General features: G+C 34.8%; 1 protein-coding gene across 2 annotated transcripts in view; it reads left to right on the top strand.

Moving 5' to 3' along the window:
• Positions 1 to 9,528: 9,528 nt before the first annotated feature.
• SERPINI2 (serpin family I member 2) overlaps positions 9,529 to 20,900 on the top strand; it is a 32,010-nt gene continuing 20,638 nt past the window's right edge. The window contains exons 1-6 of one of the 2 annotated variants that reach the window (XM_070582194.1): positions 9,666 to 9,683; positions 9,879 to 9,951; positions 11,750 to 12,004; positions 16,683 to 16,913; positions 18,335 to 18,529; positions 18,609 to 18,801. In XM_070582194.1, coding sequence (XP_070438295.1) covers positions 11,758 to 12,004; positions 16,683 to 16,913; positions 18,335 to 18,529; positions 18,609 to 18,801 — 866 coding nt within the window. In that variant the 5' untranslated portion in view covers positions 9,666 to 9,683; positions 9,879 to 9,951; positions 11,750 to 11,757. Of the gene's footprint in view, positions 9,684 to 9,878; positions 9,952 to 11,749; positions 12,005 to 16,682; positions 16,914 to 18,334; positions 18,530 to 18,608; positions 18,802 to 20,900 lie in introns of both variants that reach the window. The other variant, XM_070582193.1, reaches the window with a different exon arrangement.

Here is a 20,900-nt window from a genome sequence, read left to right as displayed (position 1 = left end):
AAGGCATTCCGAATGCCTTGTGATTCTGAAGTGATAATCTTCAGGCATATGGGACAGGATCAACTGCTGATGGACAGAAATCCACATTTTCTTGTACTTAGGGTGTTAGGCAAATGGAAGGTGGTTTCATTTGTAGCTTTGCTTACGAGATAGTTCCAGGTTTATTCATTTTTGTCTTCTTGCTAAAAAAATAGAGTGTATTCACACTGGTCAAATATTAGAATATATAAAAAATTATTCAGTGAGAAGTCTCTTTCCCTTCCATGACACTGATCTGTCCAGTTCCCACTATCTTATAGGTCTAGGAAACACTATTAGGAGTTTCTGTCTATCCTTTGAGGGGTTTGGTGGGCATTTATGATTTTAGATTTCAACCTCTCCTTTCTTTTGGTTTCGGTTTGTATGGTACACTTTTCCAATCCATCTATTTCAAATTTTCAGAATCATTTCAGTTCAGATGTGTGTTGGATTTTGCTTTTGATCCAACTAAAAAATCCTTTTTTTGAATCATGAAATTGGACGCTTCTAAATTTATTGATATGTTAGATATTTTGGTTTTGTATTTCTCACACTCTTATGCTATCTATTGTTTATATACTTTTTAAAGTTTTCACTGGATCTATATTATTTGTTTTTATTTGAGGGGTGTAATATATTTGTTCTAGTGGTATATTTATAGTTATAGTTTCATATACTTCTTGTAGTCCTTTATTTTTCCAGGACGGTGACTATTAGATCTATGTTGAATGATGGTAAAATGACCATTTCTTCATTCCCCTCCCCCTCTTCCACCACACAGTTTTGTTCAATAATATAGTCTTTGTGTTTACTTTTATTTTCTTAAATTTACTTATACTACTGTTACTTGACTTGTCGGTTTAAGTCCCTTTTCTCTTCACCGTTACTGATTTGTTGTGAGATGAAGATTCTTCTCCCAGTATACTCTCCCAATTTTTCGGAATGTCTCATTTCTACGTGGTCAGGCATGTGGCATTTACCTCCTATTTTATCATCCTAAACTTCACATTGTTTTAATCTCACTTCTACATTTAAATATATTCAGTGCTCACCCCCAAATCTTTTCCAAATTTTCCTCAGTCATTTCTCAGTTTATTTTGTAGTCATGTCCTCCAAAAGGACTCTTGGGAACAATAGTCCTTAAAGTTCCCTGCATGATGAAACTGTCTGTAATTTTTAGATTTGAGGCACAGTGTGAATGTTCTTTCCTTGATTATTTTGTTGGTATTGCTCTGCTGTCTTCTGGCATGGATCATTGCTATGAAGATATCTAATGCCAGATCTATGATTGTCTCCTTCTAAGTGACTTGATTGATTTGTCCGGCTGCCAAAAGTTTCTCTTTATCTTTAAAGTCTAATAACTTTGCCAGGATATGCTTTGGTTTTGGCTATCCTGAGTCTGTTATTCCTGGCACATAGTATGTCTGTCTGTATATATCAGACTGTCTCTTATTTGAGGAAAGCTTTTACATGGTACCTTTAAGTATTTGTTCTGCTTTTGTTTTCTTTCTTAAGGACTCGCCATTTATATGTTTGTTGGATCTACTTTTTTCGATATCTATCATTTTCCCAGCTAATTCGTTCTTTTTTAAATTTTCACCTTATTCTATTTAGTTTTCTCACTTGTATACTCTGCTTTTTGTTATGTTACCACACAGTCTGTTCTCACTTGTGATATTTTTCCTGAGTTCTGCCAGTTCAGTTTCATTGCTTCCTGTTGTGTCTTCATCTCTTTCCTAAATTCTTTTACTTCTGCCCTGTGACCTTCCTTTATAGGGGCAAATGCTCTTTCAAGTTTTAAAATTTAATTTGTGGCAAAATGCTTGGTAACAATATTTATCTGGCCAATGGCAAAATTTCTCAGATGACAGTCTACATATTGATTAGTTTTGAAGCTCTCTTTAAAATTTTTGTCTTTAATTTTGTTTGTAATACCTTTGTGTCCATGCTATGCCAGTTTTTAAAATTTCCTCTTTTAATTACCTAGTTTTAATAAGTTGGGTTTTCTTAGATTAGAAACTTGTAGCAGCTTCCTGGGTGAGAGCTTGTGATGTGGATTCGGGATGGCCTTCAATTTTTATAACCAACAGGCACAGTCTGCTTTTAGCGAAAAATGGCTCAGGTGTGTGATTTTGCCTCATCTGTTTCTCAGAACCAAAGGAGGCTGGGGAGAGCTTCTGCTTCCAGCCTTGTTCACCTCTGTTGACGTCCATAGATATAAATGAAAGATAAAACGTTTGTACTCTAGGGTGAGCCCTACACCTTCAGTGTCTTTTTTTCGAGCACTTTCTGAGATGCTGCTGCCGGCCTCCTCCCACTCTCCAACTCATCACTTTATCTTGTGTAACTTCAGCCCAGTCTCAGCTGTTTGGCTGCCCTTCATATTTTGTAGGCTGCAGGTTACATCTGTCTTTGGGTTTTGGTGGAAGTAGAATTTGTTTACGAAATTATTTCCCCTCATTTTCCTGGTTCTTCTTGTATAGCACCCAAGAGAAAAGGGGAGAGATATTGATTTATATAGTCATGTTTGTATGGGACGTGGAGAGTTTTTGTTTTTGTTTTCAAATCCAGATATATAAAGAGGCCACTATACTGTGTGGTTGTTCAATGTTGACTTAGTTTCTTTATTTCATCTACCTGGGCTTGGCATTTGAAGTGCTCCTCAGTCCAGCTCCAACCTCATTCTACTTTCCTCTCCTTCATATATTTTACACTTCTGTTAAATTCTACTGAATTATTCAGAGTATCTGAATGGTAGCTGTTGTTTCTCCATATTTTTATTCACTTTGTTGTCTCAAGTTGATGTTTCCTTTCTCCCTTGCCAACTCTCTCTCACCTCCATCATCCTTATTATCAGCTAAAATCCTATCTGGACTTCAAGATCCACCTCAAATAGCATCTAATTCTTAAAGTTTTTCCTCTGATCTCTTCCTATTGTTATAATCTTTTATACATTTAACCACAGTTTACATTATTCATATTCTCTTAGAACTGTCTCTTATTGTATACAATATTTTTACTTGAACACTGCTCCTACTTGCTACCAGCTGGAAGAAAGCCCGTGACTTAGTCATATTTATGCCCCATTTTTGCCTGAGCACAGACCATCGTGCATAATATACATTCAATAAACATTTGTTGAAATGATAAAATTAAGCAAAAGGCCAAAATTATTTTCTTGAATTCATGGTGCAGTTTCATCCCACTTCTCACTGATGCACAACATAACCACTCATGGTGATAATTTGGCTCTTTTTTTCTGAAGCCACAGGTCCCTGCAGATCAAAGCGTCTTATGAGGCTGTGATGGCAGGAGCACTTGTTTAGTTGTGCAGACAGTCAGGCTGTGTTTTGATTATTTTAATGGTCTTATTTCAATACAGAATAATTTGTTCTTGGCTTTTTATGAGTCCTTGATAGCTGTAAGTAGATTAAAAAACAAAAATGGAAAACACCAGCTTCTTTCATCTTCTACTGTTAAATGGTGGATCTCTGTTATTATATAAATACATTAATAGAACAAACTGTCAAAATTTAACTTCTGCATTTAAATTGAAGTAAAAGGAATAGCAGAAGCTTAATCTCCAAATATATTATTTTTAGAAACATATAAAGTTTTAGATGAAGTGAAACTTGAGAATTTTCTCCCCATTATTTCATTTAATTGGGTCTCTCACCAAGTATAATTTACATGTCATTTTCTTTATAATTTTGTAGCTTTGAAAGCTGTATTTGATGAGAAAAACGTGTTCCCAAAAGAAGTTTTGGATCTTGAATGAAGAGCCAAGCAATTATGTCAAGAAAGAAGCAGTGAAGTAAAGATAAAAAGAAATAAGAAGCAATTATAATTGAAAGAAAAATAAATATTCCATTGTCACATAAAGTATGTATATAAAATGCAGAGAAGGAATCAAGAATTCTTCCCCTTTCTTTTACTTTATATTTGAACTTCAGGAAGTTTTGTTTGTAGATAATATTTTAATGCTGCTTTTATCCATCACCATTCACTTTCTCCACATTCTTCTTTTATTTATTTTTTCTTTGAGGAAGATTAGCCCTGAGCTAACATCTGCTGCCAATCCTCCTCTTTTTGCTGAGGAAGATTGGCCCTGAGCTAACATCCATGCCTGCCTTCCTCTACTTTATATGTGGGACGACTACCACAGCATGGCTTGCCAAGTGGTGCCATGTCCACACCTGGGATCCGAATCGGCGAACCCTGGGCTGCCGAAATGGAACGTGTGAACTTAACCGCTGGGCCACCGGGCAGGCCCCTCTCCGTATTCTTAATAAAAGGAAGATTGGACTAAAAAAGGAGCAATATCAATTGGTATTATCTATTCTCAAGCATTTTTATATAAAAAAAATATACAAATCCACAACAAAATATTCTAATCAGTTACACTTCTTGTTGCTTCCATAGATAAATATTTTGGTTAATTTTTATTGTAAAACTTGTATTGAGATTAAACATGAAAAGTACTGACAGTGAATATCTACAAACTTCACTAATAAAACTGTTGCTACTTATTTAAACTTTCTAGTTTTTTCTGAAAAATGATTTTGATAATGCAATTAGACCATGTCAATTGTAGCTGTTGCTATGACTGCTTATTGACTTCTAGCCATTCTTCTATGCACTTATTGAGATATTAGTGCATATATTCTACTTCTACACTTTGCCGTCCTGTACCCTAAAATCAAGTGGCATAGCACAACCGAAGAGGTAATAGCTTTGAAAAAAATCAAAGGGCCTGGGATTGTATAAGACACTCACTCAATGTGGAAGGTCAAGTGGGAAACGTCTGGTTCTGAAACACACTGCCTTGCTTTTTTGATCCACTTTTCTTTACAAAATATCATGATCCACCAGGCAACCAGTATTCTCATGTTGCTTTAGCTATTGTGTTCTGCAGGAATAATTAATAAATTCATTCATGTAACTTTAGTTATTTACTATACATTTGTATTTTAAAGAATCCTTTCAAAAATATTTGTATTTTACAAAGAATTTTGCACTAAAACATGCAAGTAAAGGAAATAATTAGCAATATATAGGGGCCTACTCTGTCCAGTAACTGCAAATGTCTATTGTGTTTAAATCTCACAATAATTGTACGTCTATTTTAAGGTTAAAATCTGAGATTTGGCTTCACTAGAAGAGGGCTCAATTATTGATGGCAGTGATGGGATTGGAGCCTGCGTCTGTTTTACTCCAAAGACTATGGTTTTTGCCTTTCATCATTCTGTTCAGTCAGTTCTTATTAGTATAAAGTCAATGGAATGAATTCTAACATTCAAATTTCCAGCATCAGTGGAGCAAATGTCTTAGTTTGGTGGAGAGCATGGCAGAGGAAAGGTTTTTAGAAGACACTTGCCTATTCCATCCACGTTTAAGTGCATCCTGAGTCAGGCATTTTGGCTTCTACATATATGCTTTTCCTTCTCATTGAATGACAATCACATATAAGAAAGATGTGGGAGAAAAATATATTTGAAAAAATCAATCAACATATGTTGGAGAACATTGTCAGAGTGGTAAAGGCCCTGGGAACCACGTTCAAGAGGAACAAGTAGAGAAATGGGGAGGTTTGGCTTAAGAAAGAGAGTTCATGGGAGATACAAGATATTCTCAAATATTTCAAACCTGCAATGAAGAAAAAGAGAAGAAGTAGAGTTGATGAGCACAGTTTTAAGAAGACAGTTTTAGAATTGCTCCCTAATACCTGGTATGACATGACAAGGTTTCCCATGTTCCTTTTCCTTCCCATCTTCACTTATCCTGGTGCAGAGATGTTGGCAGCAGTCCTGCTGCACAGCTATGAAGAGAAGAAGGAGGAGCTGAGAGAAGACCCACCAGAGAGATGCTTACTGGACCCAAACTTATGGGAGGGGTTAGTGGGAGGAGGAATTAGAGGGGGATTCTGGGAAGGCAGAGGGGCTGAGGTGGGAAGATGACCAGCATGGGTGGGAGATTGGTTATGTTAAGAAAATAAGTATTGAATAAACAAATGACTAAATCAGTAAATATATTGAGGATAATGAGAGCCAGGTATCTCACTGGTGAAGAAGTTACTTATAAAATTTGCAAAGGGGAAAACTAGAAAGAACCCTGAGATTTTAGATTGCAGTTAGGGATATCAGTGTGAACTCATGGTTTTGAATAGATAGATGGATAGATAGATAGACAGATAGATATAATGGAATGTTTAGAGTAATAGAAAATTATGTTTGCAGCTTTCTCTCAAATGATTTAGAAAATACTAATTATATTGTATGTGTATATATATATGCACACACACAAATATACCATATATATATCTACACACACATATATAATATACATTATATGTTTGTGTGTGTATATACATATGCATATAGATAGAGAGAAAGGAGAAGAGAAGGAGGGAAAGAGAGATTAGGTAAATAGAGCACACATATGTGGTGAAATGTTAACAATTGGGGAAAATGAGAGAGAAGGAGAGAGTGACATGGTAGTTCTTTGTATTATATCAGCAACTTTTCTGTAAATTTTGAAGTATTTCAAAGTAAATTATTTTTAAAAATTGAAAAAGATTGCCTTGGGACAAAGGATTCCTTGAGACGTTCAAGCAGAGGCTGAGTAACTCTCTCACAGGATTACTGCCGAGAATTCTTGTACTGGTTGGGAGGTTTGATTGGACAATCCATCTTTCAAACTTACAGCATATGATTTATGAATCATAGATTGGTGACAGTACAATGGAGTGAAACTTGAACCACATTTCCAGAAGTTTAAAGAAATATTAAGATGTTAAAGGATGTAATATGAGTACCAAATATTTTGTGAAGGCTCTTTCTCCCATCCATCCATCCATCCATCCATCCATCCAATTATTGAAAGCATATGCAAGAGACTATTTCAGACACCAGGTAGACACATATAAATGGAATATACTTCCTCTGCTATCTGCTTTCCGGAGTGAAGGCACACAAAATGCAGTGGTTTATTAAGCAAAGACTGAATGAGCCCACTAGTTTTTCCGGTATAATTTGGAAATTGGTTTACTAGACATATTTTACTTTTTTTCCCCCTGGAGATGACTTCATTTGAAGTGTTTAGTCTGAAATAGTCTGGTTCATATAGACAGACTTTCTCTCTATAGTGTACTAAGTGTATGTGTGACCCTAATCCCATCCTTAATCAACTTCAGGGCCTCTTCTGTGAAAGGAATTAAGAGGGGCTGCCTCAAAAGTATTTTTAATGAGAATAAAGTTTTTAAAGGTTTGAAAGTCTCTTTTAATGTTACTGTTTCTAATAATTTGGAACAGGAACACACATAAAAGGAAAAAAATAAAAAGATGTTTAGTTGTCATGTCTTACTCTTATATTTTACAGCATCCAATTGTGCTAGGCAGGTGGCAGGGTCTCACCTATCAAATGTTAATAGAACTGAAGACTTTATAAGCTGGTTCTGAAATTAACATTTAAGTTCAATTATTTAAAGCTCATTTTTCTACAGTGAAAGGAAATTGTCACATTAAAATAAGATGTGCCATACTTTTCAATAGGCTATTTTATTTGCAACATGTGGATTTACACTAAATATAATTTAACCAGTTCTCTTTTCAGGACATTTTCCTTTTATCACTCTAAATATATGGAGCAAACTGACAGAGGAAAAAATGCCTGAAGTTAATCTATGCTCAAATGGAAGAATTAACTTTTAAGTCCTTTATTAATAAGAGCATTTGCTTGTATGTTTTTAAAGTTTGGAATTGAATACATTTTTACTCTAAAAAAACTGTAAAATGCTAAGAAAGATAATGAGATTGAACCTGTAACCCCTTGCTATTATTTTTGTATGTATTCCCAGGTTTATTTTTTACAGTGAGGGTAGTGATGGTGCTCAAGTTTATACAAAGACACTTTGGCTCTTGCTAATGAATAATTTTTTTCCTGATGCTCTAGGGGCAAAATAGAGGTTTAGAAGGAACAGATTTGTGAAAATATTTAAGAAGTTTGCAGTAATATTTCATGGACAATTGTGGTATCTTTATTGTCTACTAAAAGAGCTTAAATCAGGGAGGAGAAATTCATGGCCATTGCTTTTTACTCCCCAAGAGACTGGAAAATGTACATTCTGCTTGACCTGCTCTAACATAAGGTCCTTACAGAACAACTTCATTAAATGATCTTACTAAGACAGAGTGTCTGTCTGTCACTGGAAAGAAAAGTAATGGCTTCTTCCTGGGTAAATCACATTATGATCTGAGTAATGTACAGACATAATAATTTGGTAGCCAAGGGCACTTGTGATGGATGTTTGCTGGTCTCACTACATGGGTAGGAAAACATTGATTGAGTGATAGTCTTGGATGTTCAGATTTATTATTTATGAATTGCAGAGTACAACAAGAATGATAGTGTTCTTGTGTTACGGAACTTTATTTTTGGAAAATTATCTCTCACAATGTTAAGTTAAAAGCTGGAATACAGATTGCTTATGCTAGAGTAAGTAACGTTAGAATATAATCCAAGATTTAGAAAACATTTAGAAATGATTACTTAGATGGGCAATTAAGAATTTTAGTAAATAAAATTATGACCTATACAGTCATTAGGCTTCTCCGGTCTGTCATTAAGCTATAGTCCTATTAGGACACTGAAAGAGGTCCTTGAAAAAGTTTTTTGTAAATGAATTCCTTTTAAAGGTATCTACATTCACTTTATTTCTTTTTCATGAATTTAGCAGAAATAATATTACACTTAGTGATCAATAGCGAATATTTGTTTAATTGTAACTGGACTAAATTTTCCATTTATCTTCTGAGAGACCACTGATGAAAATACAGCGTGTTTAATATCTGATTGACATTGAGGTGATTGATTTGAACTAGAAGAATGATATCAAAACCCATTCAGTTGTGCATCCATCTTTTTATTAATGAGCTGTTTGTAGAGCAAACTCACGTAGAATTTTAAAAGCACTTAAAAGTAACACCGTTTATTATTAAATTACCTATGTTTAATAGTAGTATGTTGATATAATTTGGTAATAATCTTAATCTCATCTTTTTGTTCAGCATAAAGAATATATTTCTTCTATACCACTCTTTTTCCTAAGCATTCAAATGGGCCTTGTAACCACAGGAAACTCCTCTGACGATTGTATAATTTGATGAATTGTTGAGAACTCTGTAAACTCATCAGTAATTTGTCTCCACGTTCTTGAATTGATTTAGCTTTATTCTCTTTCTCACAGGCATTCTGAAATACTTGTCATGGAGGACACTAGTAATCTGTGGGAGTCCTGTGAGGAAAAAAAAGATAATTATTAGCAAATTTACATGTGCTGGCACATTCTTCCAAATTCTGTTTCTACTTGTTATGAAAGAAGTGGAGTAATGGATGAAATAATAGTATAAACTTAATGATTTTTAAAAATGCTATTATTGTTTTCTCTCTCAATTCTTGCATATTTCATCACTGATCATTAGCCTGCTCATGTCAGTCCTTTTATACAAACACAGTGAACACCTGCTTTGGTTTTAGAGGAATTAACTGAGCAATGTTCAAGATAAATAGTGTTGGCCTTGACTGATCAGGTGTTCCATGGACAAGTGTTTCCCAGCAGGCACATTTTAGTTATAACGTTACAGTGAATAGTCAGAAGTCAATTTTGGGTAAGTACCTTAAAATTAAATAGCTTACGAATGAAGTATGTATGCAATAACATTGACTGCGAATGTGTAATAGAGTAGAGGAATGGCATTTCAATTCACTTTGGTACAGATATTACTTAAATTTATCAAATTAGCACATTGCTTTTATTCTCCTTAAAAGATTTCACTATAAATTTGAAGGTCAAATTCTTATAGGACTATTCATCAGGTTGTTTAGTTCACCAGTACTTTGTGCTTTTTGATGAGAGACAATCCAAAACTCGATGAGGTAAGTGAACTTTTAAAACCAACTTTTTGTGTGACCGTGTAATTTATTAAATGCCTAGAAATTTTCTTGGAGAAATGAACGCTCAAAGAATGTAAATTTTAATTGTTAAGATTGTCAGTAATAATGAGAGGATAACTCCAGGATTCTATTATAAGGGAAAAATTACATCTTTCGTAATATTGTTTATTATTCTAGTATAAACTAAGTACATAAAGATATGCCTAATGAATTGCCACTGGCTGACTTAAAAGGTACTAATAACATTTTGACTATTTCTATATCTACAAACTGATATTTTGGCCAGAAATCTTCTGAGATATTGACAATATTGGAAAAATGATACACAGAAATTTATTTTGCATGTAAAACTTCTCTTACTCACTGCCTTTTCCTGTTGTTGCCCTGCCACTCACAACTTCAAGTACTAATTTATTCCTTGACAAAACACTTGCTTGACAGCATACATCTATATTTGCAGTTTACCAAAACATTATTTTCTAAAATTGTTTTTGGATTGCATTTTAAGGTCTTTTTCCTTTGTAAATTGTATGTCTAAACAAAGAGAGTTTAACTATATATGTTAGAAAGCAACTGGAAATATCTAAATAATGACCCCGCAGCTTAGTTTTGGAGAAAACTTGACTATTAGTAATCTTTGTATATAATAGTGATTCTCAGTGACTCTTAAGCCGTTATGGGTCATGGTGACCCTCCTAATGGTCTGCAAAACACTCTAGAAATAGACTTCATTTCTTTAAGGCTAACACCACATTATTCTGGTTCTTTCATCTTTACCCCCAATAAAGGGTTACTTCCTTGTAACCTATTAAACTAGGAATTATTAAGGGTTACTAAAATGTATTATTTGTAAGGTAAAATTAGTGTTACTAAAATTTATGAGGCTTCAGAGTCAGTGTTCCATCAAATCTGTGGTAATGTTGCAAAACTCATTCTGCTCAAGATGTAATCACATGGTCAAATTGTCTGCAATTTTAGTGGAGAGCACTTTAACAAGGTGTCATTAGTGTTGTGTGAATTGGTTGTAGTTTTCAGCTGCAGCTTTCTTGTATTTGTTAATTTATTTGCCAAATTATTCTTCGATTTTTAAAAAAATTGCTTTCTTCTTTTGTTATTATTGTACCATTTATGTTTGATTGCAATTTTGTTTCTTTACTATTTTTCCTGAGTTTTTTTTTTCTCTCCTCTCTTTGGAAAAGTACAAGGTATGTTTTGGGTCTTTTCACCCTACAGACGTGGGATTCCATTAAGTGTGAGGGTCCCAGCTGTAAAAGTTAGCCAAATAACTCAATTGATACAATATGTTAACTTCCTAATATTATAGGTCCAGAATCACACTGGAGTGTGTCCATTTTTTATCCCATTTCTCCTTTTGATCTATAAACCATTCTCAAGTAGTTCGGACAGAGGATTCCCTTGATATCAAAGTTACAAGTATCCAATTTAAAATGGTGGGAAAAGATAGGAAAAACTATCCTAAAGCTATTTAGAGATAATATTCTGATTGATAATGTTCTAGACTTATAATCTCTCTTTTGATTTTAAGAAACTGCCATATATTTTGGACTGATTCTTGAAGGAATATAAAAAATACCATTAGCACATGGCCTATTTCTCCTAAGAGGTGATGCTTAATCTGAAAACTGGCATTAGAATCTTCTTGCAGTAGTTTGTTCTAATAAGGCAGAAGGTTCTAGTAGGTAGAAAGTTTTCTGTTGAGCTTAATATGGTAAACTGGTTATTTTGAAAACTAATAAATTTTGACTTAAACAATGCACAGAGGTCAAAATGGATAAGATCTTGTTGTGGAGTCTTCTCTTGACTTTTTCTGGAAGTGAAGCCTCAAGACCCTTGGCTCAAAGAAATGCCGAATTTGCCGTGGATCTTTATCAAGCTATTTGTTTCTCTCATAAGAACAACGTTATATTTTCCCCCCTTGGAGCAAATTTGGTTCTTGGAATGATACAACTGGGAGCAAAAGGAAAAGCACGACAACAGATAAGACAAACTTTAAAATTCCAGGAAACCTCAACTGGTGAGATTCTTACATGTGGCTTTTTATACTAGATAAGATCTGATCAAATTTATTTTTAAAATATTAGATTCTCAGGATCATAGAACATTAATAAATGAAAAATATGGAAAGTATACAATTATAATAAAATTGAGAATTATAAGTATAAATAATATTCATTCATATTTATAATTGTTTCCTAATGAAAATGTTACCAAAATAATTTATTAAGAAATTAATTATATACAGATATAAAATTTTGAGTATGTCTGTATATTTTCTTCTGGTCTATTTTAGCCAGTGTTAATTGTGATTATGTTCTGTGTGTATGCATATATATACATATTCATATATATATACACACACATAAATATTCTTCCACTGTCACTTACTATGTTGTGATCATTTTCTCATATCATGCAACCACGTCAGAATATAATTTTTAACTGTTTCATTTTATTGCCTGTTATAGAAATACCATTACTTACTTAATTAACCTTCTTCATTAGGTTGTTTCCGACACTTCTCATAAAAATACTTCAGTAAGCACCCTCACCCAGAAATCTTTGTGTGCATCTCTCATTATTTTGTTAGTCCTTTAAAATTAGTTTTCTAATTAAAATTTAAATTTTTCACTTAAATGAGACCAAGAAAAAGCATTAATTTATACATTTTAAAAGCTTATTTGGTTAATAGTTTTTAAAGAAAATTTGGGGGGAAAAAACAACATTTATAGAACCCATCAAGAAGGCTTTCTGTGTGTGAGTCATATTGTTGTTTTCGAGTCTTCCGAAGGCCTGAGACACCGTGCAGAAGCGTCAGTGCTGACACCCCATTTGAAGGACTGGTCGTTCATCTACCTGGCTATCCTGGTCTTCAATTTCCATAATGATTTTAATTTCAAACTTTTATAGTGCTGTCAGATAATGGGTCCTAAACATCAGAGGAGACATCCAGACTTTTGATTTAGGAATTTAGTCCCTATAACTGTAACTAATTTCGGTATGTTTACTTCAGCGTGGACTAGTTATATTTAGGAAAATCTTTTTCTGAAAAATTTTAAATAAAGGTAATTTTACATAGAAAAGAAGTTGGTGATAGTGAAGTTAATTGTAAGAGTTTTCCTTTGCGAATAATGTAAGATGAAGCCACTGTGTTCCAGATTTCGTCTTGTCTATATCAGTTTCAGCAAATCCCACTACACAATCCCCAAGTCATTTAAATCACATATTACTGCTTTGAAAATTAGTAGAACATTTGTGAATATATGTAAAGTTGATTCCATGATACACTAGCAAAATTAGAGCTGTCAAAATCTAAATTACTTTAAATGGATATATCTTATAGAGAAACACAGAAGTCTTAACAACTCTGGATATGAATCTAATCATAATAAGGATGACACTATCAAACGTATATATAGTGTGTCAGTCACTGTTTTATGTTGCTATACATTCTCTCGTTTAATTTCACAATGATTTTGTGAGGCAGATATAACCCTGCTGTACAGACGAGGACTCCACCACAAAGAAAGTAACTTGTCCAGAACTAATTCCAAAAATGATTTGGTGAGGATTATACATCATAAGAGCAAGGATGAAAATTTTTATATTTTCTTTGGAAGAGTATATATGGACAGTTAAAGATTAACATTTTAACAGATATAACAAGATCTGCTAACTTAATTTCTACTATACTTTGTTAAAGGAGAGAGAGAGGGCCCAAATGTTGGATAACACTCAAAAAAAAAATAGAAGGACCAGCCAGAAAGAGAGAAAATATGAAAAATGAACTCTGGAAAATAAAAAACAAGAGGAAAATTAGGGAACAAAGAAAAAGGAGACATAGAGTTTAGGAGGAGAATAGAGTGAAAGGGTGAGAGAAGATGGAGAAAAGGCCCAGTGGTCTGGAGAGGGCAGACCAACGTGGCAGTAAGCATCGAACAAAGGGTGTGATTGGTCAGGAGGGAGTGCCCGGCGGAGCCGTACTGGGACCCAAGACAAAAAAGAAAAGTCATTTCTAATGATCCTGTCTTTACTTAAAGTTTTTATATTTTGTTCATCATGAATTTCTTTGTGCTGATACTGATTTTTTAAAAAATATATTGCAGTAAAATATTATTTGATTACTGAATTTGTTGGCATCTCCTTAAATTTTATGCCCAAAGTGAGTGTCTCATTGACTCGTCTTAGTCCTGGTCCTGCCTTCAATTCCTACTGATTATCAAAAGGTACTATTTGTTGAATCAGTCTGTAGTTTACTTTTCCTGCTACCAATCTGTTTCACGTTGAAACCTGGCTTGTTCTACAGATGTGCACACAGTTCCTGGCATCTTACCCTCACTGGGACTCTCAGGGTCCTCAGTCTCCGTTTCCCCGTTGTCAAGACATCTACTCAAAATTTACCTTCTCCAGTTTACTGAGCATCTGATAACGCTCCATTTATTTTGCCTCTAATAATGCTGCTTACTAATCAAAGACTAACTTGACAGTGCTCCTTTTTCCAGGTGGATTATGGAAAGAGAATCAAGTATGAATTCCTGTCTCAGTTCTGCAACCAAATGACCTTGTAATTAGTACCTCTCAAGTTCCTGCATCTCTCTGGATTTCAGATTTCTCACTTTGAAAAAATGACTTTGGGTTAGATGATTCATATGGACCTTTTAGCCAAAATAATCTATAACCCCATGACTGCCTTTGTTTTCTTCTTTGGATCTCTCACATTGCACACACAGTTGGCCTATGTACTCTTAATAGCAGGAGAAGTAAACAAGTACTGAATTCTAGAACATTTTCTGGAGGTCTGATACGATCAAACTGAAAGTTGGATTCACCCCATGACCTGTAGTTTTCTACGGCTCTGTTTTAGGACATGAAATAAACATTCTCATTGTGCTTATTGGAAGCCATGTATTTCTGCTCTTTTTGATGTGTGCTAAAAGAGGTTATTAATCTGTAAATTCAATCAAATTTATAGAGCAGATAACTATATTCTCCTCCAAAATTTTGCTCCTTGGTGACATTTCCTCACTGACTTCTGAGTCCAGTGATTTATCAAAGGGCAGCTGACTGTTTGTCACCCAGGCTTAAACCTTAAGTACGTGACATAAATCTATTTGCTCTTGAAAATGAGTTGGAATTTTTTTTCTCCCTGTCTCTTTTGTTCCCCCATGTCTTTAAAGATGTTCATAAATTACAAACTTCTGAAAATTGGTTCCAAATTCTGCCACTTCGTTTCCGACCTTACCTAATTCTTTTGGAGAAGTTCTCATGCCTTCACTCAGAAAGTCTTCTCTGTAGCCTCCCAGCTAATGAAATATTTCTCTCAGCTTCAAATAGCAAGAAAGTATTGCATCTGAAATCATTGCATAAACAAGTAGATTAACTTTCTTCCCTTCCTCATGTAAGGAATTCCAGGACTATAAAGAATTACTGAAATTCTTCAGATCCAATCACATCTTCCATATGTTTTTGCACCTAGAGTTTACGTGTTTGTTTAAATCTCATGAATGAAGAATCATGGAGTTTGAAATAGAATGCAATCTATTTTCCAGAGTATCTCTATGGTTGTGTGGGTTGCACCTGCACAAGAACACTAGGATAAGGAGACTGAAATGTAGCCTCCACTCAGCTGGACAAGACATGAGGCCATGAGACTGCAGCCTTTCCAGTGAGGGCAACTGTTCTTATTTTCACAGAGATGCCCTATGGACCACTAGCTCTCTGATAAAGTGTTTACACACACACACGTCCACACACACATACCCCTTATTTCCAATAGATACCTCCTAGCAAATTCCTCTCAGTAATCTTTTTTTCTCTTGATTCAGTGGACATTTCCCAATAACGAACCACTTAGTGATTGAGTTCCAGGGTTAAGCCAAGAGGAAATGACAAATACTGATACCCTTTGGTAACGAGTAGGTTGCCACTCAGCAAAGATCAGAGCTGAATTCTCTCATAGGCACGTACACTTTCCTGACAACTCTGTGGTCAGAATGATCCAATGATAAATAAATAATAGGCCAATGGAGATTCTTAGCTGACTCTCACAGACTCATTTGGTTGGTGGTTATAGTAGGAATGGTTAAAGGTTTTTATTGTCCATGTAGACAGCCAAAGTAGATAGCTTTATGAACCTGAAGAAATGGGCAATTCTGAATCTTACACATCTCTAAAGATGATTATAAGGGTTACCTCGTAAATTTCAAATTTGGACAGCTGCAGTTGCTCAAAAGAGAGCAATTCTTTCTTAAGCTGAAATAAAAGTAATATTGAAAAGGATTGCTCATCGCTGTCTTACCCTCCGTCCACATTCATTAGCATGCCCTTTTCATAAATAGCTCAGGTTATGCAAACAATGAGATTCTAAAGATAAATTTCCAACAACTAAGAGTGAACTAAATTTGATTACAAAGAGGGAGTTTCCTTCAGCCTGTTTAATTGCATAGCCTTGTTTTTGACAAATTTCAAATTTACGTGTACATTCTTTTTACCTATTTAAGAGCAGATTTCTCTACAAAATGCATATTCTACAAGAGATAAATGCTTAAAATATTTATACTAACTTAGAAAGGATCGTTAGTTATACGTAAGGGTACAAAAAATGGTGATATGAATCAGAGCGCTTAGAAGCAAAGCTGAAAAGCTGTCGTTTTTATGTTGTTCAATATGTCAGTATATATTATAATTTTTTTTAGGAGAAGAATTTTCTGAGCTGAAGTCACTTTTCTCTGCCATCTCAGAGAAAAAGCAAGAATTTACATTTAATCTTGCCAATGCCCTCTACCTTCAAGAAGGATTCACTGTGAAAGAACAGTATCTCCATGGCAACGAGGAATTTTTTCAGAGTGCCATAAAACTGGTGGATTTTCAGGATGCAAAGGCTTGTGCAGAGACAATAAGTACCTGGGTAGAAAGCAAAACAGATGGTAAAGTTTCCCATTTTCATAAAATCATTATTTGCCATTGTATTCATGGTTTTTAATATCCTAGAGTAAAGAATGGTTGAATATTTTCCTATTAAACTGCGTCTCAGAGGGATAAAATCTCCTATTTTGCTTCCTTGTTATTCAAATTCACACTAAATTGTAAAACTGAGAGGAATTGTAAGCTGCTTTGAAAAGTACACAGATTCATTTTATTTTTGAGAGATACCTATTCGTAGAATTCTTAATGGAAGAATTTTAATAACAATTTTTATTTAAGCATAGGCTTTTTAAGTATGGCAGCAGGAATCATATTTTTGGCCAGGTAAAAATTAGATCTGTCAGTCCCAAATGCCTTCTTTCCCACATTTCCTGTGAATTATTAACACATCTTAGTTGGATGTATTAATGTTTAATAACTAATGTTGATAGTCCTATCATAGACATGGTAATCTGAGCTTTAATTTAAAAGCAGTCTAGCAAAAGTTCCAAAGGGACTAGAGAGTGACAGTAAAAAGAACACAAGCTTAAAAAGTCATCCAGATCTGAGTTCAACTTCTAACAAGTTCTAAGCTATATCCCCATTTAAAATGAAGGTACTATTGAAACGTTTCTGGAGTACTGAAGATTTCGTAATAATGTACGTAAATGACAAGCATATATTGGGTCTTCAATTAACAGTAGTTTGTTTCTTTGTTCATTCAGCCTTGTACAAAAAATTGTGATGACGTAAGACACGACTATATTCTTTATGGGAAGCCTCATATTGGGAAGCATAAGTTGAAAATGTGAGATGGGTGCTATGAGCAGCGTTCACAGCACAGTCCTGTAAACAAAAGGAGAACATCCCTAGGCAGATCCAGGGCATTCAATTATGCTTTTATCTCATAACTTTGAAATACCCATTGGACATAGAAATAGGAGTCTGGTTGTTTAGAAGAGGAACATCATACCAGAAATTTCATTCTCGTCCCTTCCCAATGGTCAGTGGCTGCAGCCTCAAGAGTAGCAAGTTTAAATGTACCATTCACTTAATTCTGATTGAGCTGCTAGAGAACATTGAAATAAAATTTGAAAAATACCAATAGATATACGAGAGGAGATAGTTAGTTTTTGTTCTTTCTGTCTGAAAAACGATTTACACAAAAAAATCTCACTAAAGAGAGTTCATTACTAGTTCTGTCCAGATTTGCCTAAGACAATCCTGTATCTCCTGTTTTCTAGTGAAATCCTGTTTGTACCCATTTCTAAGTGAAATATTTAATAGGGCTCCCCTTTACTCTCAAAACTGCCGTGTCTGATGATAAAGCACCCTGTTTATAACTGATCTGCAGAAGAAATTTTTGTTTTAATTCTATTCAAAGCAGTTCCACTGAACCATTATTGTATAATTTTTTCTGCCTCCTCCTCCGCCACCTTCGCAGGAAAAATTAAAGACATGTTTTCAGGAGAAGAATTTGGCCCTCTGACTCGGCTTGTCTTGGTGAATGCTGTTTATTTCAAGGGGGATTGGAAACAGAAATTCAGAAAAGAGGACACACAACTGATGAATTTCACTAAGAAAGATGGAACAGCCATCAAAATTCCAATGATGAAGGCTCTTCTGAGAACAAAATATGGTAATATGAGAAATCACACTCTAAAGCATGACTTTGGGAATTGCCAAGTATATTTAATATTTTATTTTCTCTGTCGCAGGTTATTTTTCTGAATCCTCCATAAACTACCAGGTTTTGGAGTTACCTTATAAAGGCGACGAGTTTAGTTTAATCATCATACTTCCTGCAGAAGACGTGAACATAGAAGAAATGGAAAAGCTAATTACTGCCCGTCATATCCTGAAATTGTTCTCTGAGATGCAAGAAGAGGAAGTGGAAATAAGCCTTCCTAGGTTGGTAATGTCATTTTATTATTCTGGTTCTTATGTTTTCACTTATGGAGGACTTTGAATAGCTGGCTGGAAGATAACAAATGCTTGAACAGGCTATTGACAAAAATGGAGAGAAAAATGCATTTGGAAGCATTACTCCACTTGATAGATACGTAAGACAGGTCTGAACTGTGCTGCAATGGTTTGCTATGAGGAGGACTGAATTTAAATACTCAATATTCTCTAAAAGAGATGAAGAAATGTAAGTCTTCACACTAAAATTCTGGGACTGAAAGGAATTATCATTGTTTATATTACACAAACTTATCTTTCTCTAATTTTTTTCTCATTGACATTTAAGACATTTATATGTTTAAAGAAAATAAAACCCCCAAACAACTTATAATTCTGTACAATTAAAAATATGTTAAATAACCTTTGAAAGATGGTGCTTTAACAGTCATGGAATCATAAACAGAATCCTATGGTCAGTTTTAGATAGTTAATACAAAATGAAATTGCAAAGGCTTTTCTCGGGAAACATAATTATGAAGACTAATTCCTTAATATCGTGCTTCCGGGAGGCGAGAAACTTCAGAGCGTAAGGCATGCCCAACAACTCAATGCATACTCTAGTTGAACTTTTAAAAAGAGACAGATGTCTAATAGATTATCTTCTGTCCTTTCATTTCTAAATTTCTGTTCAAACTCGTCAAGGCCTGAATGGTCTGTGCCCCCATCTTCTGGGCCCTTGGTCTCTTGAAGCTCTTGACTTTTCCTCTCTTTTCCACTTAGCCCAGATCCAGGCAGTCATTTCAATCATACTCTCACCAAACATTTCTGATGTTTTTGTCACCTTGTCTAAATTCTCTCCCCAACTGTCTTCAATCCTGAGTCTACTCAAAAAGCTACTCCTGCTCCTCAGCTGCTGGCTTTCTTAAGCAAAAACTCATACAGCAGTCACTTCTGGCCTCACGGAGGCTGGAGCTTGAGACTCTTCGTTTATCTTCAAGAAATTTCTTTTCTAATACCCACATCACACCAAAACTTTACCTCTATTCTTCAGACACTACTTTATGTTGATCTCTCTTACTCTCAACATATGCCTCAACTTCCTCTTCCTTGAAAACATGTCATCAAGCAAACTCACCTCTCTACCCTTCACCTCAAAATTTGCATAAATCCTTTGCTAATATTCTCTTCCTCTTCCTTCCTTGACATCCTGGAGAAAGAAGTATTCTATGCTTTTCTCACCCTAACGCTGGCTCTTGATCTGAATATAATTAACCATCCTTTCTTCTCAAAAATCCTTCTTTCTTTAATCGCTGTGGCACTACTCACTTCTATTTCTTTTTCTCTCTCTCTGTAAAATTTTCCTGCTCCCTGACTTACGCTTTTTTTCTTTCTGTTCCCAAATAATGGTTACCAGAATTTCCTCTTCAGAATTTTCCTTTTCTTACTCTCCTTTGTTTGTCCCTTATTATTCATGTCTCTAAAATCTGAATCTCTCCCCTAACTTCTTTTCCAATTCCCTACTATCTGTATAGCTCTACTTGTATGTTACTCAGTCTTTCAATCAGTATTTTTTTTTAGCTCCTACCGTGTGCCAAACATTGGGGATATAGTAGTGTATGTGACAGATAGTTTACTTTCTAATAAGAGAAATAATAATTTTTGGAATTAACTTGTTTATTTTCAGATTTACTTCTCTCTCTTTCTCTTTTTTTGCTTTGAAAAGATCACTGTTTGGGACCAAAGAAGCCTGAGTTTGAAAACTATCTGTGCCATGTACTAGCAGTGGGGTCTTAGGACAGTCACTTGACTGTCCTGCGTTGTGGTTTTATTAGTGTAAAGTGGGGATAGTGATACCTGTAACCATGGTGGCCCCAGCTTCATTAGCCTCAATAACAAATGCCCAGGTAACAATGCATAAGTCCCCAAACTCAACTACAACAGGAAATACAGTCTTTTGCTAGAATTCCCTTCTCCAACATTTTAGGAATCCCTGCAGGAATGTTTCACAGTCCACAAATCCATTCAGGCTCCTGCAGTCTGGACGGCTTTTCGAAACTGTTTGGCCTTATCCTTAGCTTCTTCAAACTGTGGCCACACTCTCATAC

The sequence above is a fragment of the Equus przewalskii genome, chromosome 18 (assembly GCF_037783145.1).
Source record: "Equus przewalskii isolate Varuska chromosome 18, EquPr2, whole genome shotgun sequence".
In the NCBI taxonomy this organism is placed as follows: domain Eukaryota; kingdom Metazoa; phylum Chordata; class Mammalia; order Perissodactyla; family Equidae; genus Equus; species Equus przewalskii.
This window is presented reverse-complemented; position numbering and strand designations above follow the sequence as displayed.